This window comes from Gadus macrocephalus, chromosome 22 (assembly GCF_031168955.1).
Source record: "Gadus macrocephalus chromosome 22, ASM3116895v1".
In the NCBI taxonomy this organism is placed as follows: Eukaryota; Metazoa; Chordata; class Actinopteri; order Gadiformes; family Gadidae; genus Gadus; species Gadus macrocephalus.
In genome coordinates, this window is record NC_082403.1 from 4,222,548 (window position 1) to 4,249,675 (window position 27,128).

The 27,128-nt window shown below is 47.5% G+C and overlaps 4 protein-coding genes across 7 annotated transcripts; 2 read left to right on the top strand and 2 right to left on the bottom strand.

Annotated features, from left to right (window-relative positions):
• Positions 1-1,475: 1,475 nt before the first annotated feature.
• lsm10 (LSM10, U7 small nuclear RNA associated) lies at positions 1,476-2,784 on the bottom strand. Of its 2 annotated transcripts, none has more exons than XM_060043400.1 (2): positions 2,636-2,784; positions 1,476-2,239 (listed from the first exon to the last, which is right to left on the bottom strand). In XM_060043400.1, the coding sequence occupies exon 2, from the start codon at positions 2,230-2,232 to the stop codon at positions 1,840-1,842; it is 393 nt and encodes a 130-aa protein (XP_059899383.1). In that variant the 5' UTR covers positions 2,233-2,239; positions 2,636-2,784; the 3' UTR covers positions 1,476-1,839. The 2 variants fall into 2 exon arrangements, with proteins under 2 accessions (XP_059899383.1, XP_059899382.1); XM_060043399.1 differs by having other exon boundaries at positions 1,476-2,258; positions 2,636-2,773.
• A 139-nt stretch (positions 2,785-2,923) lies between these two features.
• Positions 2,924-10,128, bottom strand: oscp1a (organic solute carrier partner 1a). 2 transcript variants are annotated; one of them, XR_009523973.1, is made up of 10 exons: positions 9,171-10,128; positions 8,489-8,518; positions 8,204-8,358; positions 7,673-7,840; positions 7,156-7,236; positions 6,711-6,814; positions 6,137-6,265; positions 5,282-5,336; positions 3,718-4,235; positions 2,924-3,357 (listed from the first exon to the last, which is right to left on the bottom strand). XR_009523973.1 is itself a non-coding variant. In XM_060043398.1 (9 exons), the coding sequence occupies exons 1-9, from the start codon at positions 9,280-9,282 to the stop codon at positions 4,071-4,073; spliced, it is 999 nt and encodes a 332-aa protein (XP_059899381.1). In that variant the 5' UTR covers positions 9,283-10,128; the 3' UTR covers positions 2,924-4,070. The 2 variants fall into 2 exon arrangements, 1 of the variants encoding a protein (XP_059899381.1); XM_060043398.1 differs by having other exon boundaries at positions 2,924-4,235.
• Positions 10,129-10,390: 262 nt separating this feature from the next.
• On the top strand, positions 10,391-15,949 carry LOC132451534 (serine-rich adhesin for platelets-like). The gene is made up of 3 exons (XM_060044072.1): positions 10,391-10,511; positions 10,829-12,852; positions 15,686-15,949. The coding sequence occupies exons 1-3, from the start codon at positions 10,391-10,393 to the stop codon at positions 15,947-15,949; spliced, it is 2,409 nt and encodes an 802-aa protein (XP_059900055.1).
• Positions 15,950-17,060: 1,111 nt separating this feature from the next.
• Positions 17,061-25,908, top strand: zc3h12ab (zinc finger CCCH-type containing 12Ab). 2 transcript variants are annotated; one of them, XM_060042697.1, is made up of 6 exons: positions 17,061-17,443; positions 17,686-18,284; positions 21,907-22,046; positions 23,080-23,314; positions 23,431-23,531; positions 23,923-25,908. In XM_060042697.1, exons 2-6 carry the CDS (start codon positions 17,851-17,853, stop codon positions 24,969-24,971), a joined length of 1,959 nt encoding a protein of 652 aa, XP_059898680.1. In that variant the 5' UTR covers positions 17,061-17,443; positions 17,686-17,850; the 3' UTR covers positions 24,972-25,908. The 2 variants fall into 2 exon arrangements, with proteins under 2 accessions (XP_059898680.1, XP_059898679.1); XM_060042696.1 differs by having other exon boundaries at positions 17,701-18,284; positions 23,923-25,907.
• Positions 25,909-27,128: the final 1,220 nt, after the last annotated feature.

The following is a 27,128-nucleotide window of genomic DNA, read 5'->3' on the forward strand; positions in this document are numbered from 1 at the left end:
CTGTACTTGCACACAGCGACGCAGCGAGCAGTAGTCATTATGCGGTCGTGCTGTCATTCAAACCGCTCTCTGAGTCTGGACGCGGCGTAAAGAAAACACCCATGGCTGAAGTTATGGGGGGCGGGGGGACACAAGCTTCTCAGGACAATTGTGACCGCAGCGCTGCCGAATATGGACTCGGAAGAACAATAACCCTAACCACTTCGGGAGATTCCAGCGGCTATAAAAGCGGGACGCCCCTTTTTATTCGGTTCCAACAAGTGCCCAATCTGGCAACGCTGGTTCCAACGTGCGGGACATTGTGTACACACTATTCTCCGTGTCCCTGGCCTGGGCCCGCCGGGTCACGCGGTCTGGCGTGGGGCGCCACCTGCCTTCAGGACACTGCCTTCGCCGTCTCTAACGCCTCGGCTCTGCCCGCTTTGGCCTCTGCATCACACCGCTGGGGAAACGCACAGCCCACAGCTCGGCAAATTCCTTGAATTCTCACACACACACACACACACACACACACACACACACACACACACACACACACACACACACACACACACACACACACACACACACGTAGGCAATTCCTTTTCAGAAGAGAACATCCAAATACACCCACTCTCTCTCTCTCTCTTTTCCTTTAGCTGTTATTGGTAAATTCCTATTGGCTCAGTAAAAATTCCTTCCTGCTCTGTCAGAGGGTGTTGAAGGATGTGTGTGTGTGTGTGTGTGTGTGTGTGTGTGTGTGTGCGTGTGCGTGTGCGTGTGTTTGCTTGTGTAAAGCAGCTTGTTGGGGAATCGCGGTGGAAACACGCGTCGGTTTGTTCCCCCCCACCCCATGTGACATGATTGTTTTCCGTGGCTGAGCGGATCGTTATTAACTTAGACCGGTCGCTCCCGACAATAACAGGATGAGTATTAAGGTCATAGCTGGGCATCAACATTATGGTGACATCGCGTCACCGTGATGGTGTTTTTGGACATCACTGTGTTCACATCGGTAAACACCTCAGTCACTAGGAGTTGATCTGAACCTGCTGTTTGTCGTAGTGCGACCGGAGAAAGCGTTTTCATTGAGGGGAATGTATCCTTGGAGTTAGAAAAGTTTGGTTTTGAGAGAGGGGTGAAATGGTTAGAGGGAGTTCTTCTGAGCCATGCGTTTTTGTGTAGTTCAACATGGCATTATAACAACCCGGGTTAGAGCTTTGTGGCCCACTTGGGTTCATCGATGTCAAGAATGTTTGCACTAAGTGCATATCTTGCATGTCTTGGGCTGGGACTGGGGATTCTTGGTTTCCTTTCAGGAGGAGTCTGACTTGCTGGGTCATATTCAGAGTCACTCAGACACCTATTATTTATACATGTTCACCACCACACAGCACACTGGCTGACGAAGGCGTAGGCCTACCATACGGGAAGATGAACAATTCAGGCTTCAGCCGGCCTTTACTGTGGTTATTTCATTAAAAAACAATTCTCAATTAAAAAGTTGCCTGTTTATTCTGCAATTCAGAAACATTCCAGAATCCTTCATTAATGTAATTTCTAAAGTTCAAACGATAGACCCAGCGGGAAGGAATTATAGCACGTAACACATTATATTATGTAACAGAACACAAAGATTATTTAAAGAAAAGTATATCCAAGTCAACACATTGCTGGGCGGCTATATTCATCCTTGGACAACAAAAGACTCAAGAAAAATAAATCATTTCAAAAGACAAATAAATAAGGGGGGACGTGTTTGTGCGTGCGTTTGTGTGTTATGCATGTGTGTGTGTGTGTATGTGCGTGCGTGCACGTCTTCAAGTTCAAGTTCCAGTCTCGACGTCACATCAAAAGAAATCACTTTTTCGTCTTCTTCTTGCTACCCCGATCTCCCGCGTAATTCCGCATGCGGCTGATCTTGCCCAGCTGCTTCTCGATGGTGTCCGTGATGTCCAGGTTGTCGGGGATGTGCACGTAGCGCACGTTCCTGCCGGTGATGAAGAGGTCTTCCAGCCGCGAGACGCGCCCCCTCCGGTCGCGGAAGAGCACGTCGGCCAGGCGCACGTTCATGTAGGCGTCCACGTTGACTACGCGGCCCCGGGCCGTGCTCTCGTCGCGCAGGTCCACGGTGGTAACCTGGCCGTGTAGACCCTGCAGAAGGACCACCAGGCTGTTCTCCACGATGGTCCGCTCCCGCATGGAGTTGGCCGCCTCGGCCTGGTCGTACGCGAGCCCGTCCGATTGGTCCATGGTCACTCTGTAGGGGGGACGATGGTCTGCGGGTGAGTCGGTTGATGTTATGGTACGTTTGTTTACTAAATTAAGCCTACTGTCAGAGGGACACGTGGACATTTGAACTGCTTTGCGCTGGAAGCACATCAAATAAGACGTCCTTGGATGACTAGTTTAAGACGCAAGCAACTTCGGTTGTGCATGAGAAGGTCCATACACACAACTCCTATTATGAGGATAACTTTGGTTTATAGATCACTTTGCCTGGTTTCACTTTATCGTTGCATGGTTTTCAGTGGGACGTCCTTCCTGAATGTGGCTAATATACTTGCTAAAGGTTCCCTGCACAGCCAGCAACACTACACCCCTCGGTCCCAGAATATGGTCTTAACCGCGCATCAAAAGCTAAAAGTGAAGTTACCTGTTATTCGTCAGAGCATCAACGCTTGTTTGACACTGTTGTGATGATCGAGGGGAATGCTCGCCGCTCAAAACCAAAACAGATGACCAGCGAGGAAGAGACTGTGCTGACGTCACATGTTCCTGTAGTTGATGTACTACAGCGCCCTCTAGCGACCATCTCCATGTACCGACATGTAGGACTATGGTGTGTGATATTACAAATACAGATATTCAAAATGTGTTTATATGTATTAAGGTATAATGAGGAATTTCCAAGCAAATTATTAAAAAATTATAACAAGTCACACGTGATTGGGTATATTTTATAAATAAAATACCTTCAGATTTTCAACCTTGCAAATATTTGTGCAACTGTCTCAATAAATTACAGAATATGAGAGAACATATTTACAGCACATTAAAAATAGTATACAGTATTCTATAGGACCGCCATGGGTTTGAAAAGTGGACAGATGGATAGACCATTCTAAACGCTGGCTGGGCACTGGGGAACCAAACGCCGCGTTCAGGCTGCTAACTGAATTAGCCCTGTGGCTATCATTACACCTAGCACTGGGCCGCGTTGTTAGCATGTGTCCATGACGGCTAGCAGGTGTCCATGAGGGCTAGCAGGTCTGCCCCCTTGCTGCTACTGCTGGAGCCGCAGGGTTCCTCTGTCGGTTGGTGCTGGTCCGTGAACACCTCCGCTATCCTGGCTAGCTCACTGCTAGCCTGGGCGTCCTGACGACACACAAACAAACCATCGAGAGGCTTCTGTGAAAGCATCTGGTTCGATGGCTTAATAGGCCTCATTCACATGGCGGCCATATTGGCTAGTTGAGTGGGATGGGGGAACCTTCTAGAATCATTGGGGAAACCACCCAAGACAACTCGATGGAATTGCATTCTAAATGCTAGCGGAACTACAAACAATGCATGGAGTAGTCGTTGTTTCCAAAGATCCTAGAACGTTCCCCCCACTAACTAACCAAGATGGCCTCCCGGTGAACAAGGTGCATACGCAGACATCGGGATGAGAGGGATTTGCACTGACTGTACAGCGGACCGTAGCAGGGTTTTATTATAGGTAAGGTGCTTTACCGGCGTGGCCTGGATGGTGACCACATCCCCCAAGGATTCCCCCGGCTCACTGGAGAAACCAAGAGGAAGAGATGTTAACCTTTAACATTCTCGGGTTATTATGGTAACATGACGTTGCAACTGTAAAACTAAAGCTGCAACAAGCAATGTTTTTTTCTCGCTCCACTTTTGATTGAGTCTCACGGTTCTCATGCATGCGGCTCCACTGCAATGGGCAATAGTCAAACAACTCATGAGGAATTAATGAACCATGAGACTCAATCAGAAAATATTTGAATCAAATGAAAGTGGGTGGAGCAAAAAATAGAAGACGGCAGCTTTAACCTGAGCTATAAAGTTTTAAATAGCTCCACTCACGCCTCCTCCTCCTCCTCCCCCTCCTCCCCTGGGTCCACGGTGAAGAGGTTGACCCGGTAGGCTGGGTCGGACCCGGGCCTCTGCAGGACCTCCAGGCCCCCCATCAGACGGGCCAGCAGGTTGAGCTCCTCCGAGGCCAGGGGGCTGGGGCTGGGGCTGCCCTGTAGCACGGACCGGGTGGAGTGAGTTACAGAGAAGCACCACCCACCTCCACCTCCTGGTACAGAACCACCACCCACCTCCACCTCCTGGTACAGAACCTCCACCTCCTGGTACAGAACCACCACCTACCTCCACCTCCTGGTACAGAGCCACCACCCACCTCCACCTCCTGGTACAGAACCACCACCTACCTCCACCTCCTGGTACAGAACCTCCACCTCCTGGTACAGAACCACCACCTACCTCCACCTCCTGGTACAGAACCACCACCTACCTCCACCTCCTGGTACAGAACCACCACCTACCTCCACCTCCTGGTACAGAACCACCACCCACCTCCACCTCCTGGTACAGAACCACCACCTACCTCCACCTCCTGGTACAGAACCTCCACCTCCTGGTACAGAACCACCACCTACCTCCACCTCTTGGTACAGAACCACCACCTACCTCCACCTCCTGGTACAGAACCACCACCCACCTCCACCTCCTGGTACAGAACCACCACCTACCTCCACCTCCTGGTACAGAACCTCCACCTCCTGGTACAGAACCACCACCTACCTCCACCTCCTGGTACAGAACCACCACCTACCTCCACCTCCTGGTACAGAACCTCCACCTCCTGGTACAGAACCACCACCTACCTCCACCTCCTGGTACAGAACCACCACCTACCTCCACCTCTTGGTACAGAACCACCACCTACCTCCACCTCTTGGTACGGTGTTACAGTGAACCACCTTCCTCCACCTCCATTTTTTTTTTTTTAAAGTAATTGTTTTTAATTATGCACGCTTAAAAACGTCAAAAAATTGCTATAAATATATATTATGCGTACATGGTACATTTATATTTATAAAGCACAATTTAAACCAAGTTTAATCCAATGGAATGCAAAGGAAAATGTGAAGTGTAGGAGGGAATTAACAAACTAGATAGAAGTCGATGTACTATATGATCTAAATAAATAATGTATGCAATCAGAGTCCTGTGGTACTGCAGGTAGACACTAGACAGACTGGTGTGTGCGTGTGCGTGGCACCTTGGCGGCACTGCCCCTGTTTGCGTGTGTCTCTCCCTCTTGGCTCACGCCGTATCTATAAAACCACAGAAGCAGAAAACCCCAGGGTCATGAAGACAATGCCAAGAATGACAGCGCAGTCATCCGTCTGCTGCCATCAGTGCGTATCGGGAGACATTTGCATGTAGCCTCTTGGCAGAGGTATTTATCTCAGGTGACGTCTGAGGGAGAACAAGGATCCCCTTTCACGACCGAGGTCAGAGGACTACAGGTTGGATTAGATCTGTTTTGGAAATCCCTTCCGACTCTCACTGCGTAGTGCGTCAGAGTAGACGCATATAAAAAAACATCATCATCATTAAAACAAACCGGTTAATGAAGCTGAACTTCTTTAAAATATGCGAGTTCGTTATCTCGTTCCGTGTTTTTATTAATTAACATTTACATTTAGCAGACGCTTTTGTCCAGCGACTTACAATAAGTACATTAGTCAGATGAAAGAGAAAACAATATATCGCTGTGTCGGTACAGTAAGGATGTTAGTAGAAACACGTGCCTAGCACTAACAATTGTTAGGTTAACCAAGTACTATTAAGTGTAAGGATGTGCAACATACCATAAGTACGTAAGAGAGGGGTGGGGTTAAGGGGGGGATGCTATGCAGAGTCTAGGTGAACTCTGAACAACTCGAGTCTTGAGCGAGTTCATTATCTTGTTCTGGACGTTTCTGTTGTGTTTCTATTGAAGGATGCTAGCGACTGAGGGACGAAAACAGCGATTGAAGGTGCTCAGTGAGGCCTCTAGCTGGGACCAGGAGCCTGTGGATAAGAGCGTGGTGGTAACTGTTCTCTAGTGTGTGGTCTGAGGGAGACCTACATGTTGGTGCCCAGTCTGGTGACTCTGTCTCCATGGAGGGAGAAGGAGCCCTCCCTCTCCGGGCTGGAGTAACTTCCCCCCGAGGGGAAGTGGGCCCTCTTCACCTCCCGCCCTCTGCTGTCCAACATCCTGTCACAACAGGAAGCGCACGTCCAAACGTCCCGAGGCATAGTTTACAGAGAAGTGGGAGGGAAACACAGAAATAAGATTCAATGTCAAACAATACAAATACTGTGGTGATGACATGGAACAGATTTTCATTTAAAAAGGTTTTTGAAGTTCAGGTTTTACAGCCGCAAAAGAGCAAGAGCAAATCAAACGAGGTAGAATATGATTCAAATAAGAGGGAAATATCAGCCATACGTCTATGTACAAAAAAATACATATATCCATGAAATAGAAATATACCACGCGAGTAAAATTATTCAATAGTCCACATCTTTCAAAATTTAATTAACAATTCTAACACAGTCTGGACATCAACCGTTTGAATTGGAACGAGTTGGGAGGTTTTTATTTGATAGTCTGCAGGGTTCGGTTCCCTGTGGGGGGGCTTTGCGGACCCTTCCCTTACCGTATCATCCCCGGAACCTCGGTCCCGGGAGGCACGGGGCCCGACCGGGGCAGCACGAACCGCCCGTTTGGGTTCTGCACCTTATCCCTCAGGAAGAACGACACCTGGACACACACAAACACACTTTATTGTGGAAACAATAAGCCTGGGTCTGCTGTATTTGTGTATGCGTGTGTGATAATCACTGCTCATTGGTTAATGATTAACCCTTACTGATATTCGATTATTCGTAGGAAATAAACAGACACACCGTGTGTGTGTGTGTGTGTGTGTGTGTGTGTGTGTGTGTGTGTGTGTGTGTGTGTGTGTGTGTGAGTCCATGTCTCCGCGCACACACACACACACACACACACACACACACACACACACACACACACACACACACAGATGCCATGAAACAGAATCTGTTTCAGTTTAACTAGTTTCAGCAGAGCAGAAGACTCACGCGAATGTGCATGTCCTGGAGGAAAATGAGCAGTGTTTGCCTTAGAAGTTGAAGTTCAGCGTCAGACAGGGTTGTGTACACCTAGAAACACACACACACACACACACACACACACACACACACACACACACACACACACACACACACACACACACACGTGACACTGACACACACACACACACGACACAAAAAAACAACTAAGACTGGAATCCTGGGGTGAATCCAGTCTTAGTCGTAGTCAGGCTTCCCCTTTCAAGCAGCAGGGCCTAAATATCCTGAGGAATTTTAAAGTCGATGCAAGAGCTGTAAAATGGTTATGGGTTAGAAATGCAAACATCTCTCGCCTGTCTGGTCTTGCTTATCAATGGGCGTTCTCATAACTCCATCTCAGGTCCATTTAGGCGACCGTAGAGGAACCAAACCGCTTTTGGGCTATTTTACAAATCTTGCGCTCGTGTTCTTTTCTCTTTTTTCATTTAGTCCAGCACTGTTGTCGAACAACGCCCTCCCTGCGCACCTCGATGACCCGGCGCTGCGTCTCGTCCACCTGGTTCAGGACGTTGGGGGTGTCTTCCACGAACCTCCTGACGGAGTCCAGGTGGTTGTAGGAGATGAGCAGCAGGTCCCTGGGCCGGGGACACAGGACCAGCTGGCGCTTGAACGCCATGGCCATCAGCTCGTAAAGCTACGAAAAACACGTTTTAAATTAGAACATTTTATCGACTGGTGTAGCCCATAACATTCCAGAACAATACACAGTAAAGGAAGACCCTAGGGAAGACGTGATCATGTGTTTTGGGAGACTATTCGTTGATAATGATTGTGTCTTTGCGCTCGGAACAAAATGGCCGCATTTAGCTCATAGGACCTACCCTGTCCATGCTGGTTGAGACTACAACCGGGTTCCAGAAAAACACGGTAAAGGACTGGTGACGTAGTAAGAGACTAGTGTTGACTATGGGACTTTGGGAGACGATTCGTTGAAAGCGATCGTCTTTGTACGTGACTTTGTACAAAGTGGCCGCGGTGATCTCGTGGCGGGACCCACCCTGTCCATGCTGGTGGGGCTGAGTCTCATGATGGAGGTGTGCGCTAACCGCGTCAGCACCGTCTTGAGCGTCCGGTGGGAGTACAACTGCTGCGGTTTGAAGAGCTGGTCCATGAAGTCTTTACTGAACATGGTCCTGATGATGGTGACCATCACTGTGGGGGGGGGGGGGGGGGGGGCACAATCATAATATTCTGTGTGGAGATGTTTATGGATTGTAGCTATAACTACTGATAGTTATAACAGCTAACTATAAAAACAATAGTTGAGTAGAGACCGACATACCTCTTTTTCTGTCCTGTTCAGACCAGACCCCTGCAACCGTGTGATAATGCACAAAAACAGAGTGGCTTTTGGAAAAAACGTGTTGCAATGTTTTGAAAGGCTGAGGTATGCCCAAGGGTGTGTGTGCTATCATACCGAAAATGCAAATTCTCCAAAAATTGACAGTAAAAAAAAACGCACATGTCATGCAAGGATATATTGCCATGTCAAATTATCCTTGACTAATTTAAACGTTGCATGGAATTTGTGAGGTGTGTGTGTGTTGTTTGTTTTTACTTTATAGTTATCCTATATTTGGTGATTGATTAACTGAACAAACCAACAACATATTAACTTATTATTCAGAAATAATGGTCACACTTATAATAATGCTAATGGAGATGGGGGGGGGGTATAAGGTACTCTGTTATAGGAGGTGAGGGGGAAGCTTTTGCAGGTAACTTTGGGACTACAAGAACTACGAGAACTACCAAGTACTAGCCAGGAATTCATTTTCTCTCTCTCTCTCTCTACCTCTCTCTCTACCTCTCTCTCTCTCTCTCTCTCTCTCTCTACCTCTCTATCTCTCTCTCTCTCTACCTCTCTACCTCTCTACCTCTATCTCTCTCTCTCTCTCTCTCTCTCTCTCTCTCTCTCTCTCTCTCTCTCTCTACCTCTCTCTAACTCTCTCTCTCCTCTGTACCTTTCTCTGGGCAGTCCCCAGCCGTGTTGGGAGCCTGAAGCCGTTGGTCCAGTATGTAAAGCATTTCTCCTCCCATGTTGATAAAAACCAGCGGCAGAGTCCTCATAGACATGGCTGCGCGCGCGCGCGCGCGTGTGTGTGTGTGTGTGTGTGTGTGTGTGTGTGTGTGTGTGAGCCAGGCAGCTAGGATCCACAGCCCGTACTCAAGTCTTGTACGGGTGGTTTGGTTGTCGTAGGCAAATCAGCTGCAGTTGAATCTCATTCATTCCGTGACGGGATGCACAGATGCCATCGCTTCAAGTGTTGGACTAAATACCAAAATACCAACGCATGCCTTTAAACAACTGACACTCACACACGTACCACACACACACACACACACACACACACAGCGACGGCTAGCCTCGTTAAGAAGGTCCAGGTGGCCGAAGGATTAGCGACAGCCAGTCATAAGCTGATTGGTCCACCTAAGTATGACTTCTGAAGCCCGGCCCAGCCAATCGGAGAGGGAGACGGACGCAGGACACTTGAAGGGGTCGTGTCTCTTTGGGATTGATATCTTAAAGACATACATGTCATCATGGGACACTTCATGGCACTGTATCAAACAGGATCAGATGGTGTACTTGTTCCCAGTGGTGGGGTTGGCGTGTACTCCGAGTTGATAGACCTTGGGTTTGGTCCCCTTCGTGTGCACATCCTACCTTGTGTTCACTATCCTACAGCGAGAGACTTTACATTAAATTACGCTTGTAGGAAGTGACAGCCCGTTTACAATTCCCAAATCTGTGCCCCTACTTATTTGAATTAAACTACACTTGTAGTAACTGTTGGTTTACAATTGTGCTAATTAACTGCCTGTTTACAATTCCCAAATCTGTGGTGTTCCGTAAGTTTCATATTCAACCCACACTGAGTGAGTCAATAAAACTCTCTCAAGATCACTTGGTCTAGTTTTTGCTTAGTTTTTCTTGATAAACTCATTTCACTTAAATGGGAGTGGATTTAAAATAGAATTTTAAAAGTGAGATTAATGCGAGTTTACTCACCAATACAATTAATCGCGATGAAAGCTTTTAATTGTTGCCCAGCCCTAGTTATTTCCATAACCTTCATTTAACTCACTATCTCCTCTTACACCTCTCACAGGTTTTACTATGTCCACGCCGCCCTATCTGTTCCTCCTGTCTCCACGTCGTCTCGCTCTCTCGTAGTGAAAGATGACGAGGTCCAAAGATGCAAATGGCGGTCTATCTCCAGGGACGGGGCAGTCTCCTCCGACGCTGTGTGACCACACTGCCGGCTTCATGACTGAGGTGTCTCCGGACTTGACCGTAGGACGTCAGCGAATGATGAAATGACTGAGGAACAACTGATGTCACGCAGATAGAAAGTCGGAGGAAGACATTTTACCCTTGGTTACCCGGACTACGGACGGTTCGGGAGACTTAAAATGGGTATTTATCGGTACCCCTGGGTTCTGCCTTTGTAAGTATCTCGATGATTGTTATATCTGAAGCGAATGTAATCATCAGAACATATTGCAGTATTTCCAGTATATTACGTCAGAGAATTCTTAAAAATCTTTTCTTTGCATGTTTTCCTTTTAATTATAATGATTTTGTTAAATTATGTATTAACAATGGTCTGAAATATAGGCTCAACTTTAATTAGGAAAGTTGTGAGTTTTCATCTCTCTCTCTCTCTCTCTCTCTCTCTCTCTCTCTCTCTCTCTCTCTCTCTCTCTCTCTCTCTCTCTCTCTCTCTCTCTCTCTCTCTCTCTCTCTCTCTCTCTCTCTCTCCCCCTCACCCTATCTGTGTCCCTCTGCCCAGAATTGTTGCAGCCCTCACCTCATGCTCAGAGACGGGCTTCAACGACGACGATTATCTAAACGAGGGTTCCTACAACCTGAACTGGATGGAGTCCATCCCTGACGACACACCCCTTTCCACTCTCTCCATCCCGGGAACGTACGAGAGCCTCACCCTCCACGGGGGCCCCCACATGATATGTCAAGTCTGGCCCTTCGGCACTCAACTCAAAGCCGGGCTGCGATACTTCGACATCCATGTCGGGAATTGGTTCCTCACCCACCAGAGCGTTGACGTCCGAGACGGGTTCTGGATGTTGTGGCAAAAAACTGAACTGGATGAAGTCATGAAGACAGCCTTGGACTTCCTAGAGACGCATGCCAGCGAGACAGTGCTGCTAAGACTAACGCTGCACGGAGCGTATCGTAAGATAATCGAAGGGCTGATCCTTCACCTGGTCAGGCAGCACACGGCTCAAGTGTGGACAGAACTCTCTGTTCCCAGCCTTGAACAAGCCCGGGGTAAGATTGTGTTGGTTCAAAGTGACAGTTTTAGCACGGGTATTGTTTACCACGAGCCCGGCTTCCCAAATGACCACAAGTTCAAGAGCTTTGAGGACCAGGTGACTAAAGTAAAGGAATATCTGTGGATCGCTAAAAGTATTTGCGACCGCCATGTTGTTCTGACTGACACAACGGCGTCGTCTATCTTAACCAGCCCCAAAATGGTGGCCAGAGGCTTCAACAGTTACCTTAATGACATGGTTCTGGGATACAAGAGGATTGGTTCCCTTATGGGCTGCCTGGGAGTGATTACCATGAACTTCCCCAGCTCTGAGCTCATCAAGAACATTCTAGAAATCAATCCCTGTGTTTGTGGAGGGACGGGAGATGCAGGAGGGCCTGACCATGTCATATCTGGCCCTGAGAAGGACGACGGCACGTTGGCAGGGTCTCGAATCATGACTGAACAAGGGTCTGATTCCTTAGAGGAGATTCAAACCTCAACTGAACCAGCGTCCGATGTGGTGGAAGAGACGCACAGTTCTATGGAAACAGGGTCTGATTCTGCAGAAGAGATACAAACCACATCAGAACCAGAGTCCGATTCTGTAGAAGAGATAACAAGTACAACGGAACCAGGTTCGGATTCTGAGGATGATATGGTTGCTACAACCGAATCATGGTCTGATTCCGATGAAGAGAGGGTTACTACAACAGTATCAGGGTCTGATTCTGAGGAAGAGATGGTTACTACAACTGTGGTAACGCCCCCTGGACCACATGATGGACCAATTTGGGACATAACAATTAGAGGGATTGATGAAAATCTAGAGTCGACAACTGATCCAGCACGCGGTTCTGAACTTGAAGCTGATACACCAACCACAACTGAATCAGGGTCAGACTCTGGAGAAGAGATTCAAACAACAACTGAATCAGGGTCCGATTCTGGAGAAGAGATACAAACCACAACAGAATCAGGGATAGATGTGATGGAAGAGACACCTACTTCAATAGAACCAGGGTCCGATTCCACAGAAAAGATACAAACTACTACAAAAGCAGGGTCAGAATCTGACGAAGAGATACAAACTATAACAGAACCAGGGTCCGATCTGGAGGAAGAGATACAAAGTACTATAGAATCAGGTTCAGATTCTGCAGAAGAGATACAAACCAACACAGAATCTGAATCTGATTCCTCAGAAGAGATACAAACCACAACAGAATCAGAATCCCATTCTGAGGAAGAGATACAAACTACTACAGAAGCCGGGTCCGATTCGGAGGAGGAGATACAGACCACAACAGATGCTGGGTCTGATTCAGAGGAAGAGATACAAACAACAGAACCAGAGTCTGAACCTGTAGAAGAGATACAAACCACAACAGAATCAGGGTCTGATTCAGAGGAAGCGATACAAATAACAGAACCAGAGTCTGAACCTGTAGAAGAGATACAAACCACAACAGAATCAGGGTCTGATTCAGAGGAAGCGATACAAACAACAGAACCAGAGTCTGAACCTGTAGAAGAGATACAAACCACAACAGAATCAGGGTCTGATTCAGAGGAAGAGATACAAACCACAACAGAATCAGGGTCAAATTCGGAGGAAGAGATACAGACCACAACAGACTCTGGGTCTGATTTGGAGGAAGAGATACAAACTACTACAGAAGCAGGGTCTGATTCGGGGGAGGAGATACAAACCACAACAGATGCTGGGTCTGATTCAGAGGAAGAGATACAAACAACAGAACCAGAGTCTGAACCTGTAGAAGAGATACAAACCACAACAGAATCAGGGTCTGATTCTGAGGAAGAGATACAAACCACACCAGAATCAGAATCCCATTCTGAGGAAGAGATACAAACTACTACAGAAGCAGCGTCTGATTCTGAGGAAGAGATACAAACCACACCAGAATCAGAATCCCATTCTGAGGAAGAGATACAAACTACTACAGAAGCAGGGTCCGATTCGGAGGAGGAGATACAAACCACAACAGATGCTGGGTCTGATTCAGAGGAAGAGATACAAACAACAGAACCAGAGTCTGATTCTGTAGAAGAGATACAAACCAAAACAGACGCAGGTTCAGATTCTGTAGAAGAGATGCAAACAACAGAACCAGAGTCTGATTCTGTAAAAGAGATACAATCCATAACAGAACCAGCGTCTGATTCTGAGGAAGAGATACAAACCACACCAGAATCAGAATCCCATTCTGAGGAAGAGATACAAACTACTACAGAACCAGGGTCCGATCCGGAGGAAGAGATACAGACCACAACAGAATCTGGGTCTGATTTGGAGGAAGAGATACAAACTACTACAGAACCAGGGTCCGATCCGGAGGAGGAGATACAAACCACAACAGATGCTGGGTCTGATTCGGAGGAGGAGATACAAACCACAGAACCAGAGTCTGAACCTGTAGAAGAGATACAGACCACAACAGAATCTGGGTCCGATCCGGAGGAAGAGATACAAACCACAACAGATGCTGGGTCTGATTCAGAGGAAGAGATACAAACCACACCAGAATCAGAATCCCATTCTGAGGAAGAGATACAAACTACTACAGAAGCAGGGTCCGATTCGGAGGAGGAGATACAAACCACAACAGAAGCTGAGTCTGATTCAGAGGAAGAGATACAAACCACACCAGAATCAGAATCCCATTCTGAGGAAGAGATACAAACTACTACAGAAGCAGGGTCCGATTCGGAGGAGGAGATACAAACCACAACAGATGCTGGGTCTGATTCAGAGGAAGAGATACAAACAACAGAACCAGAGTCTGATTCTGTAGAAGAGATACAAACCAAAACAGAAGCAGGTTCAGATTCTGTAGAAGAGATGCAAACAACAGAACCAGAGTCTGATTCTGTAAAAGAGATACAATCCATAACAGAACCAGCGTCTGATTCTGAGGAAGAGATACAAACCACACCAGAATCAGAATCCCATTCTGAGGAAGCGATACATACAACAGAACCAGAGTCTGATTCTGTAGAAGAGATACAAACCACAACAGAACCAGGGTCAGATTCTGCAGAGGAGATAACCAGCACAACAGCAACAGGGTTTGATTCAATCGTAGATCTTGAAATCTCTGAATCAGGCTCCAACTCTGAGGAAGAGATACAAACCACAACAGAATCAGAATCCCATTCTGAGGAAGAGATACAAACGACAACAGAATCAGAATCCCATTCTGAGGAAGAGATACAAACCACAACAGAATCAGAATCCCATTCTGAGGAAGAGATACAAACCACAACAGAATCAGAATCCCATTCTGAGGAAGAGATACAAACCACAACCGTAACAGGCTCAGATCCGGAGATAGAGATTCAAACCACAACAGAAGCAGGGTCTGATGCGGAGGAAGAGATACAGACCACAACAGAATCTGGGTCTGATTTGGAGGAAGAGATACAAACTACGACAGAAGCAGGGTCCGATTCGGAGGAGGAGATACAAACCACAACAGATGCTGGGTCTGATTCAGAGGAAGCGATACATACAACAGAACCAGAGTCTGATTCTGTAGAAGAGATACAAACCACAACAGCAACAGGGTTCGATTCAATCGTAGATCTTGAAATCTCTGAACCAGGCTCCAACTCTGAGGAAGAGATACAAACCACAACAGAATCAGAATCCCATTCTGAGGAAGAGATACAAACCACAACAGAATCAGAATCCCATTCTGAGGAAGAGATACAAACCACAACAGAATCAGAATCCCATTCTGAGGAAGAGATACAAACGACAACAGAATCAGAATCCCATTCTGAGGAAGAGATACAAACGACAACAGAATCAGAATCCCATTCTGAGGAAGAGATACAAACCACAACAGAATCAGAATCCCATTCTGAGGAAGAGATACAAACCACAACAGAATCAGAATCCCATTCTGAGGAAGAGATACAAACCACAACAGAATCAGAATCCCATTCTGAGGAAGAGATACAAACCACAACCGAAACAGGCTCAGATCCGGAGATAGAGATTCAAACCACAACAGAAGCAGGGTCTGATGCGGAGGAAGAGATACAAACCACAACAGAATCAGCATCCAATTCTGGGGACGAGACACACACCACAACAGAACCCGGCTCTGATTCTGATAGAGAGACCCTCTCCTCGGAAACGCCCGAACTGTCCCTTAATCCCGATCCAGATCCCCCAGGGTCAGTGCAGGTTTTGCACCCAACCGAAGAGCCGACAGCCCAACCGGGTCTCAACCTCCAGGACCAGCCTGCAGCCCACCCTCTCCCAGCCCCGGAGCTCTCTAACCCAGACCCAGGCGGGTCACAGCCAGACCCGCCAGCCTCCCAGCATCCACCACCACAACCTGGGCTCCCAGTTCCCCCCCAGGTCCCAGTCCGGCACACCGAATCGGTGCAAGACGTGCATCTCCGGAGACGAAAATGCCATGAGATGAAAAAGATGATTCGTCGGCAAAAAAGGTCTTGTGGCTAAATTCATGAACCAAAAGACCAAATAAAGATGTGATTATGAGCAAGTACGGCTTCTTATTTTTAATAAAAAAAAAAAAAAAGCATAACATTAGAAAATGTATCACCATCACATACCTGCCATCAGATGAGTCTTGTTTAAACTGATTATCTTTAAGGTGTAGTTGACCTCTACTGTTATGCGAGGTATGAAATGTTGTCTAACCGTATGTTTGGAATTGGTGCAAACTATTGTGGGGTCAATAGAAGCTTGTGACCTCCGACCTTTGTGTGCTGTGACCTCAGACCAACATGTCTTCGTCAAGGAAAGAACAGGAAACCTTTTGGCATTCCTCTGTGACACTTCGTCTTCGGCTGAATAAAAAAAATACATTTGCGTAAATCTACTCTCCAACCCTTAATGTACATTTACGCTTTGACCTGAAACTGAATGATTAACAAACACTTAACAACCTTACAATTACATTTTAGGGATTCTCAGAAAACCCTGTTAGTAACTATGATATCTCCTACAATAGGACTAGTAGGCTACTGATGTAGAACGGTTCTGTCCACGGACGATCAGCACGTCTGGTTCTCCGTGGAATGCCGGGATCTGTCGGGGGTCAACATATTCCGCTCCAGGTGATAAGTGGCCTCACCTGAACCTGAACGCCTTATGTAAGAGATCTCTAATTATAATGTGACATCTCTGTATCGCAATGGAACAAACCCCATCTCCAACATCCCCACCGGCCGTGCCACATTCCCCAGGTTAAAACTTTAAGTATGGGTTGTAAATCTCCTGGTTCGTTTGAGGACTGCCCCCTCGGTCGGTTTCAGTTTGACTGACTTCGTAAAGGGTCTTTTAAGGATTTTACCCAAAGTGACTGGATTCTGATCTTCAGACTTCAGACCCTTGACATTAAGGAGCAGGTAGGGGTTAGGGGGCATCTTGCTCGGGGAGGCCTACAGCAGGTAGAATGAAGAGACCTTTCTGTTCTCAACGTTCAAGCACTGCGCTATCCTACTCAATATCCCTAGATACAGTGTCTCTTTGTGTATCTTATTGGGTATAATGCCATCAACAACACTATTGATTTGTGTGTGTTTTTGTGTGTGTGTGTGTGTGTCCGTGTGTGTGTGTTTGTGAGTGAGAGTTCACGTGAGTGTGTCAATACCCCCTGAAAAGGTATATAATAATATCTTCCAGCGTTGTTTTCTTAAAAGGCGTTCCTGACACATGCGTAACGGCCCAACCTCTTTTGCTCCGGTGTTCCTTCTACCCCAATTTACTCCTGTCGCTCTCACACACTCCTCTGAGATCATGAAATCATCGCCGACGTGCTCTTTATCAGATCAAAAAACCGCGTCGGCGTTGGGAGACTTTCAGACCCTTGTGTGCGTGTGTGTGAGTCGAAAAGGACGCACAACAAAGGCGACGCCGTGTAGCCTATTGTTGGATGGTTATAAATATTACGGTAAGTTTCTAACATTACCTCTTAATACTGGAAGGAATTGTCTGTTTACCTTTAGTCTTAATTTCCATATTTAAGACCCTGCGTGTGAATAAGTAGACGAATAGGCTTCAAAACCAACCGACGCATCCCATGTTTTACTGTCTCTATACATCATATTAGTTAGTGTTAAAGGTGTGAATGTGGTTTATTTCATCAGTATTTTTGAGTCTGATAGGTTTTATGATGTATTTTCTTTATTGAAGTCCATTTGCTGACAGGTGTGACACATTGACGGGACGGTCCCAGACAAACCAACATGATCAATCGCCGCCACCCTACAGCAGCACCAGTGTGTGGATAACACTTCCCGAAGGACAGGAGCAAGGCAGGCATGTGCTGAACAACCCCGGGTCCTCCGGTCCACCTGAATGGACCTCAAGCTCCGAAACCCCGGGTATCGTACCCCGGGAACTCCTCCAATCAGTGACCGCATGCAACGCGGCTCACCCGCCTGCTCCCCGGCCAACTCCCTCCTCGTCAACGGAGAAAACCAGATCGACTTCTTCCGCAAGCTGGGCTACTCCGCGGCCCAGGTGCGCGCCGTCATGAACAAGTTCGGCGCGGACACGGACCGGGTTCTGGGGGAGCTGGTGCGGACGGGGGCGAGCCCCGAGGCGCACGAAGAAGAGACGGTGCTGACCAGGACCTCCAGCCCCAGCAGCAGCAGCTGCGTGTCTGAGCCGGGGACCCGTAGGGGCAGCAGCAGGGATCCAGAGGGCCCCGAGTTCCAGGAGGAGGGGGGAGAGAGCCTCGCCGAAACGCTGAGGCCCATCGTTATCGACGGAAGCAACGTGGCCATGAGGTTAATAAACTAATATCCTTTTCTGTTTTGTGCTTTGCTTCAACTTGATTCCCCTCATGCTAATTCCTTGAGGTACATGGGAGAAATATAGAGTAGGCCTATAATCATAATTATATCTATCACTTGTAAATTCACCAGCCTTCTTTTCAAAAAGTAGTAGAAACAGGCGGTGAAGTTAGAGATCACAACCAACTGAACCAAATGACACGTTCCTCGACGCAAGGGCGTAGATTTCTTGTGAGGAGAGATCCTCTGCGTCTTTCTCGTATATCGCATCATCTCTCCCCGTCTTCGTTTAATGCGGCCTGCATCACCTTCTCTCCCATGATGGTCAGCTGTTCGTGGTTTTCCCTGTCTTATCTGGTTATCACTGGTTATCACATGCTTGCTACATCCTATATAATCCAGATAACGGACACACTCACGCACGCACAAACAGTGACTATTCTCAGCGCATGAATTTGAGGAAAATAGCGAAATGACCGCGGTGAAGTTAGTTTTAGGTTGGATATTCGACGGATATTCAGTCCAGTTCCAGCCGCGACTTCACGGAGATTTGCCCGGCAATAGCTGCAGGAGAACGGTTAGCACACCTCGCAGAGCCTCGCAGTGAATCGCTGGAAACTGATTTAGGGACCGTCAATAAATTACTTCACGTAAATATATCAATGCAAAATACTTATACTGCTTCCTCTATTTTATATGAATATTAATATGCAGGAATTATCATATTTCTTTCAATAGCTTCCATGCCATGTGACCCAGTGACTCCAAACCAGTATCCAATTGTAGAACTAAACCATAAGAATAGGACACACCACTTTGTATTGTATTTTAGTGCTTTCTCTATTTTATATGAATATTAATAAGAAGGAAGGATCATATTTCTTTCAATAGCTTCCATGCCATGTGACCCAGTGACTCCAGTATCCAATTGTAGAACTAAACCCTGAGAATAGGACACACCACTTTATATGGTATTTTAGTGCTTTCTCTATTTTATATGAATATTAATAAGCAGGCAGTATCATATTTCTTTCAATAGCTTCCATGCCCCCCCCCCCCCCCCCCCTGGCAGTGTAAACACGTCTTTTGCGACTGATCTGTTTTATAATTTAATAGGAGAACGGAATCTTTGTCTTTGCTTAACAAGCAGATGTGTACAATTGGAATGGTGCTATACTAAATGTTTTACTGCATATGCATCAGCAGATAATGCATCGAACAAAGTTAAAGTCAGGCGTGCATCATACGTTATTGCATTTAGTGTGTGCGTGTGCGTGTGCGTGTGGGGTGGGTGTGTGGGGGGGGTGGGGGTGGTGGTGTCTGGGTAGTGTCCCCACCAAAGCTCAGACCAAACTTACGCCCTTGCGCACAGACCTCTTACAGTGTCCACAATTGTAAACTACATTCAGCGATCATTAATTACCGCTATCTGCTAGGCCTATGTATTGATCATTCATCTCAATTGCAGTTGGCGCTACAAGCCAATGTTTACTTGCACGATAGGTGGCTTTCGATAGCATGATGTGCAGTTGTATCGCAACTGTTACTCTTGTTAAGAGTGATCGCCTACTTTAAATTCCTCACACATGGATCCAAACTAAAAAAAAGTACATCTTCAAAATATGGATGATTAAGAACACACACCCATTTATAATAATTATAGGATTATAGAAAAATTGGCCGTAGGCATGGGCATAACACACCCTCCTACCCTAAAGAACTCTTCGCTTAAAGTGCTTTTTTTTTGATTGAATTCAAAAAGTTCTGGGCTTTGGCAGCCCGCCAGCCCCTATGGAAGAGCACGTAAATATTGAGGGCTCATTCCAAGGAAGCGAGAACACGATTCCTTTTTTCATGGGATAACACAATAATACGCCAAAATGTACTTGTATTAAAAAAAAACCCATTTAATTCCAATTTTACAAAGTGCATATGCCACTAAATTGTACACACTGCCCCTTTAAGGTAATATCACTATTCTTTATCTCTCATTTAGTTTCCTTTATATCAACGAGTCCTGATATTAATTGAGAACAGCCATAAGCCGTACGGTTCTGGGTTCAGTCTCCTATTGTCCACCATCTGTTGAGATTCTACACCCTGACGTCTGAATACACGCTTTGCATAATAACTGTATGTATGCTGTATGTATGACTCAAATACCAGGCCCATGACGCAAGCACTACAATGCCACCACCACACCATTAACTAAAATGAACTGATGCATGAAGGGTTTTAATGTTTAAACCGAGCACGCATGGCAAGTCGTCCTCTCTTTCATACGTTAAGTGTCGTTGAAAGCAAACACCTTGTTGTCTGAGATGTAATCTGTGGGAATAAAAAGAAAGGTTGATAATATACAGTATATATATATACAATATTGTCAGTTTAGTATCTGTCTCGTCGTTTAGGCAAACGTTTACATCTCACACAAGATCCCCCCTCTCTACTATTCGTACAGTCAAACACTCACACAAAAACTCTCTGTCACGCTGTCACACACCCGCTTCCCCCCCCAGACCTCATCCTCCTCGGCTCAGTCCAACTAACACACGCATTAACACACACTCTGTCACCTAGTCACTCACTCAATCACTCTGTCACTCACTCATCCCCCGCCCGCAGCCGTCCTCCGCCTCCTCTTCGTCTCGGCGCGCAGGGACAGGTCCGTCCGCGGGCCCGCCCAACCCCTCCGCTCTCGCCGGTATGCAAATCTCTGCATGCAAATCCGTGTTCCTCCCTCCGTGTCCTCTTCCGCGTCAGCGCCGTGTGTTCTCGCGGGCAGCAGCCCTGTCTGCACTGAGGCACGGGAACAGGCCTGACCGCATTGTATCACGTTGTCAGCTCTCACGAGTCGATGCCACCAAGCCCGTGCAAATAGCTCCGCCTCTTGGCGCGGTCGACTAGGGTTTGATCCAGCATTGAACCGCAGCAAAGCCCTGAGAGAATCGGGCGCGTTGTTCTTCCCATGCAATTTACGACCTGCGTCTTTGAACTGTGTGTGTCCCGGTCGGGACAGGAGATGGAGGAAGGCTTTGGTCTGTGGAGGGTAAACCGCTACAGTAGAGTCGTGTCTTTATAATAGCTTTATGAACAGTAAAGTCATGTTTATTATGTCTTTATGAACAGTAAAGTCATAAAAATAAAGTTGTTATGGTGTCAAACATGCTCTGGGATATATTCCTACACTTACTCCAAGCCTTTTGTGCACTTTGTTAATAAGTAGGGGTCATTCTGCTCAACTTGAACTTGCACTATGTAACATCACCAGGGAAGACAAACAAATTATTTCAATTATATTTAATAAAAACATGGGCTTATCCAACCTACAAGGGAACAGGTTTTACCCTTGAGTCATTTATGAAACGACCTTTTATCCAAAGTGTTTATAGTGGATTAAGATACAAGTCACCAAGATACTCCTCACGTATGGGATAGGCTTCTAAGCCTACAGGTAGGAATCGAACACAGAACCTTTCTTCTGGGAAAACCCGCCACAGCCATTACTAAACAAAAGGGATGGCTGCAAAGGAGTGTGAATAATTTGGACCAAAATTTCCCCTTCATTAATTCAATGCAATTTTGCTTCCTCCAATCTTCCCCGTCACGCTTTCAGCCACGGGAACAAGGAAGTGTTTTCCTGTCTGGGGATTCAGTTGGCTGTCAACTTCTTCCTGGAACGAGGCCACTCGGACATCATCGTCTTCGTGCCGTCGTGGAGGAAGGAGCCATCGCGCCCAGATGTCCCTATCTCAGGTGAGCCAGTAAAGAGCCTCCAATAGGCCTACTTCAGCTAGCAGCCATACTTTGGATCCAATATGGCCGCCAGCTCATACTGGAAGGTACTTCATTAATTCCAGATGGGAAATATTGGTGTCACAGAGAAAAGCACAGAACATTTAGCAGAAAGTAAAGAGAATCATAGGAATTTTCAAAGTAATTGCAAATAAAACCTCACAAACATTACATTGTTAATGTAACGTTAAATGCTACATTATTGAAGTGTGTTTTGGTGTCCAACATCCTTCAGTCATATTGGACCTGCCTCACTAATGCACGTATGCATATTCATTTTAGTGTGTGGGTCGTTGTAATCAGATAAAACATTATCTCAACTCTACATCTAAAGTAAAGGAAATTAACTGGGTTTTCACGGAGGAAATTGTCTGTCAGGGAAGCACAAACAGGAAATTACCCATGAATCAATCTTATTTTTATCCACACGTCTTATGCCTTATCCACACGTCAGCCAAAATACCGAATGAGACGGAATAATCTGGCGCCGACGAGAAGTCCCCGCCAGGCTTAAGAAGGCGTGTGATTGGTTGATGAGGTCCAGGTGTGCCACGTTGCGGTGCCCAGCTCCGCTCGCCACCTGTCTAAGAACCAATGCCTGGGGAGCTAATCATAGAGCAATCGCGACAATCTTTTGGCATGCTACCAAATCGTAAAAATATAAATGTTTTTAATAATTCCCATGGCGGTTATGCCCTTTGGCAAAAACTGAAACTGCTTCTCAGCGGTGAGAACGCTCACAATTTGTGAGTTAATTAACGTATCAATGTTCAAGCATAAACTTTAACTGTTCAAAGTGCAGAATAGTGTAGCTAGGGTGTTCAACTCCTTGCGCAAAGTTACTGGGTTCGATTCCCCTAATGCCGACCTGTGGTTTTCTCTGAGCACATTGCCCTCACCCTCCAACCTGCTGCTTAAGGACACGAATCTGAATTCACTGTAAACATTAATAATAAAATCCGTCATGTGAACCCCTCTTTGGAAATCCGCGTAGACCAGCACATCCTGCGCGACCTGGAGAAGAAGAGGATCGTGGTGTTCACGCCGTCCCGCCGCGTGGCGGGGAAGCGCGTGGTGTGCTACGACGACCGCTTCATCGTCAAGCTGGCGCACCAGTCGACGGGCATCATCGTGTCCAACGACACGTACCGCGACCTCCAGGGAGAGAACCCCGAGTGGAAGCGCTTCATCGAGCAGGGTCTGCTCATGTACTTCTTCGTCAACGACAAGTGAGTACTGCTCCCCCCTCAGACCCCCCCAGAATGAAAGCATGACGACATGACGACGGAGTACGTCAGTCGTACCCCGACTTAGCTTGACGTGCGGGTTGGATTCCTCCCGTCAGGTTCATCGTTCCAGATGACCCCCTGGGTCGCCACGGCCCCACCCTGGACAACTTTCTCCGGAAGGTTCCAAAGATGGCCAAGAAACACCCCTGCCCGTATGGTGAGGACATGGTCACACGACGTAAAAAGGGTTTCCTCTTGGCGGACTAGCATACCGCACAACATTTATGGTGACGAGGTCTACACCCGTTAACACTTTGGTTGCGTTGAGGACACTTGGTCGTTCTCAGACAACTGCTATTCTCTTGTGAGTACACCGTGTACTATTTTCGTTAATGTGGTGCTTTTCAAGCCACTCAAAGGCCTCACTCAAGAGCCCATTACTGGTGATTAGCAGACACCTGGGTGAAGCACGGCCGCCAGGGGGTGAGCAGTGCCCCACAACGCTCACCCCCTGGCTGGCTATCCCCGTGGAGAGGCGAGGAAACGGGGGGGGGGGTTTGTGTTGGTGTTCCGGTGTTAAACCGTCACGTGCGTTTGTCTTCATTCAGGGAGGAAGTGCACCTATGGGATCAAGTGTAAGTTCCTCCATCCAGACAGAGGCCCCCAGTCCAACCTGGCCCTGGCCGATGAACTGCGGGAGAGGGTCAAGTCCCCGTCGTCCCCCCACAGACCCGGGTCCCTCTCCTCTGGGGGCTCTCTGGCCTCTGGGTCGTCCCAGTGCCTCTCCCTGGAGGAGGAGATGGCTCAGAAGCTCTCCCTGCACCACCGGCCCAGCAGCGCCTCCAGGAAAGGCCCCGTGAGTGAAAACGTTGTGGTCAACGGAGGTGCCCCGAGCGGCAGAAGACAGCCCGCCAGGAAGGAGAAGGCGTGCCCGCCGCCTCCTAGTGACAGGGAGCCCCTGAGGTCCACTGGATCCCAGGTACAGCTGGACTCCGGACTGGGCTCCATAGAGAACCAGTCCACCGACGTTTTCTGGGAACACGGGGGCTGGCGCTACGGGGAGGGCTACGGGCTTAGCCACCCGGTGCTTGGCCAAGAACCCCAGTACTACCCGGCGAACATGCGGCCATGCAGCTGCTGCTCGCACCCGCCCCCATCCCAGGCGAACCCCGCCAGCACCTCCACTCCCCACCACCACCCCCACCCCCACCACCACCACCATCCTTTTCAGAATCACAGCATGGGGCCGCCCGCCGGTGCCCACACCCCAGACCCGATGGCCTACGGCCCTCCCCGTTACCTCGGATACGGTGGGACCCCGTATCCGAGGAGCATGCACGCGCACAGCCACCCCACGGACCTCCAGAACCGAATGGCCTTCCAGCCCGCGGAGGCGCACTATTGGTCGGATCCGTACTCGCCGACGGGTCCGTACACCTTGCCTGGAGAGAGGCCCGCCCCCTGGGGCTACCACCAGCCCCCGGCGCCGCCCAGCCCGCCCGGTGGCGGGAGGGAGACGGTGAGGAAGAAGCTCCTGGCCATCTTCAACAGCCGGCTGGTGGACCAGGCCATGGAGATGTACCCCCACGTGCTGGATGCCCAGGTGCTGGCGGCCGAGATCATCATGCTGCAGGGCCAGGAGCGGGCCAGGAGATAGGGGTCTCAGGACTCGGGGGGTCCCTGGTCCTCATGGGAGCCACAGGCCGTACGAGCCTCGGTTACAAAGCTGTCGTTTGTCGTCACTGTATCGTGGCGAAATGTGTTATGTATTAGCACTGCACACCGGTTCCACTTGGAACGAATTTATGTTGTTAACTATATTAGATTACAGGTTGTCCCCCGGGGATCGAGGGCCATATGAGTCGACTGTTGATGCAAATTGTATCTTTAATTGGGGGCCGAGTGCCAAGTGGGTTTAGGAACTCCTTGGGGTTCAGGAGGAAGGAGGAAGTATTCTGACATTTGTAGGCATGTTGCCCAATCGAGGAACGTTTGAAAGGGTTGCCTTACCCTTTGACACATTTTAAATGTTTTGCGTTTGATGGATTAGCTAGTCAAGTTGAGTCCTCTTTATTTGTATGGCTATTCTCCAATGCCCGTTGGGACATTGAAGCCGTTTGTGTTCACTGTGTATGTAAGGGCCCTTGTCCTTGGATTATTTGTAATGTTAAGTGTGGTAGCCTCCAGTTTCAACTTGGTACGTTTTTAGCTTATTTAGTTTGTTGTACGCATCGTGGCTGAACTCTGTGAACCCCTGGAAGACAGGACACAGTGTCCACACACCTGCACATTCTCACCCTTCCCTGTTCCCACAAAAGGCGTGTCTGTACACACAATCACACAATCCCCCCCCCCCCCCCCCCACACACACACACACCTTTAAATAATGTCTACTCCTATGACTCTTCTTTTATTCCAGTTGTGACAAACACCTCTTCTTGGGTTCCTACATTCTGGTTTGGTCCTGTCAGCATGTGACCGGGCCTTCCTTACTACTGCAGGCTTATACATTGTTTTTGTTTTTATAACATACTCAATAAATGTTTTTTAAATTATATTTTCTATTTTTCATTTAAGTTTGTCAGTTTTCACTAAAACGTAAAAGAAGGAAAGAGAAAGATAGCAAGTTCCTTAGCCAAGCGATGCAGTAGTGGCCAGAATAACTCTGAATGGGTCTGACTCATGCAGGAACAATCCTGTTGAAGCTGAACAATATTCAATTAGATGTGGGTGAGGAAGACAGGGATGGGACTTCCCCCGGTGACGCTCTGCTTATCAGCTCCCTTTAAACATTTATGGGGAATAATTCCCCATGCCTCGCCAAGTGAGCAGCCAAGAATAATCTTGGTCCAGACGGAGTTACCAAACCATGCAGAGTAGAGTTTTGCTGGCTCATGTGAGATGTTCTTGAACGAGTGACTGTAGAGATGTTCACAAGCACACATTTGAAGTCGCTTTAACCTGAGTGGTACCTTGAACACACGCAGAGCAAACTAGGGTAGGACACGAGAAAAACAACATCTGAACGTTAACCACAGCTAAACGTTTAGTTTGATCAGCTTTATGTTTCCTGCAGGGTTGCAGTACTCTCCTCCCTTAAATTAAAATATACAAGTTCCTACAACGGACACACACACACACACACACACACACACACACACACACACACACACACACACACACACACACACACACACACACACACACACACACACACACACACACACACACAATCATTCAGATTCCCTCATCAGCTCATCCTGCTTTATTCACACATTCATTTTTTTACCGATGAACTCCAGCCACCATCAAGATAAGCATATCAGATCGGCTACAATCTGGGATCACCTTTCTCAAACTGAACCCCCTTGACAAGTAAAGGCTCATTAGGATATCAGTATTTGCTTGATGGTACCTTGACAGAAAGTAAATGGGATGATGATATAGTTAAGTTAATTCACCAAATAACTACAGTATCCCATCCAAAATATCCCAAACTAGTAATTCTGTACCTGAGGCCTGGTCGCACAACTATTAAGCCAACCACAGACATGCGCTGTCCTCGGTCGCGTCTCAAGGAGGAAGTTCACCGACAAAACGCTTCCAAACGATGAATCGTTTAAAAGGTAAGAGATTGCGTACTAATTTGTTTCCTACCAGTTCAGTCGCTCAACACGGAGGTTTTGCATTATCGAGCACACTTCATGTTGGCGTTATTCCGTCCAGAGACGTGCAGAAACAGAAGACGTTTGGTTTTTAAGTTTCACACAGTCGCGCAAACTCGCTGTTTATTCAATATGTTCAAGTTGTATGT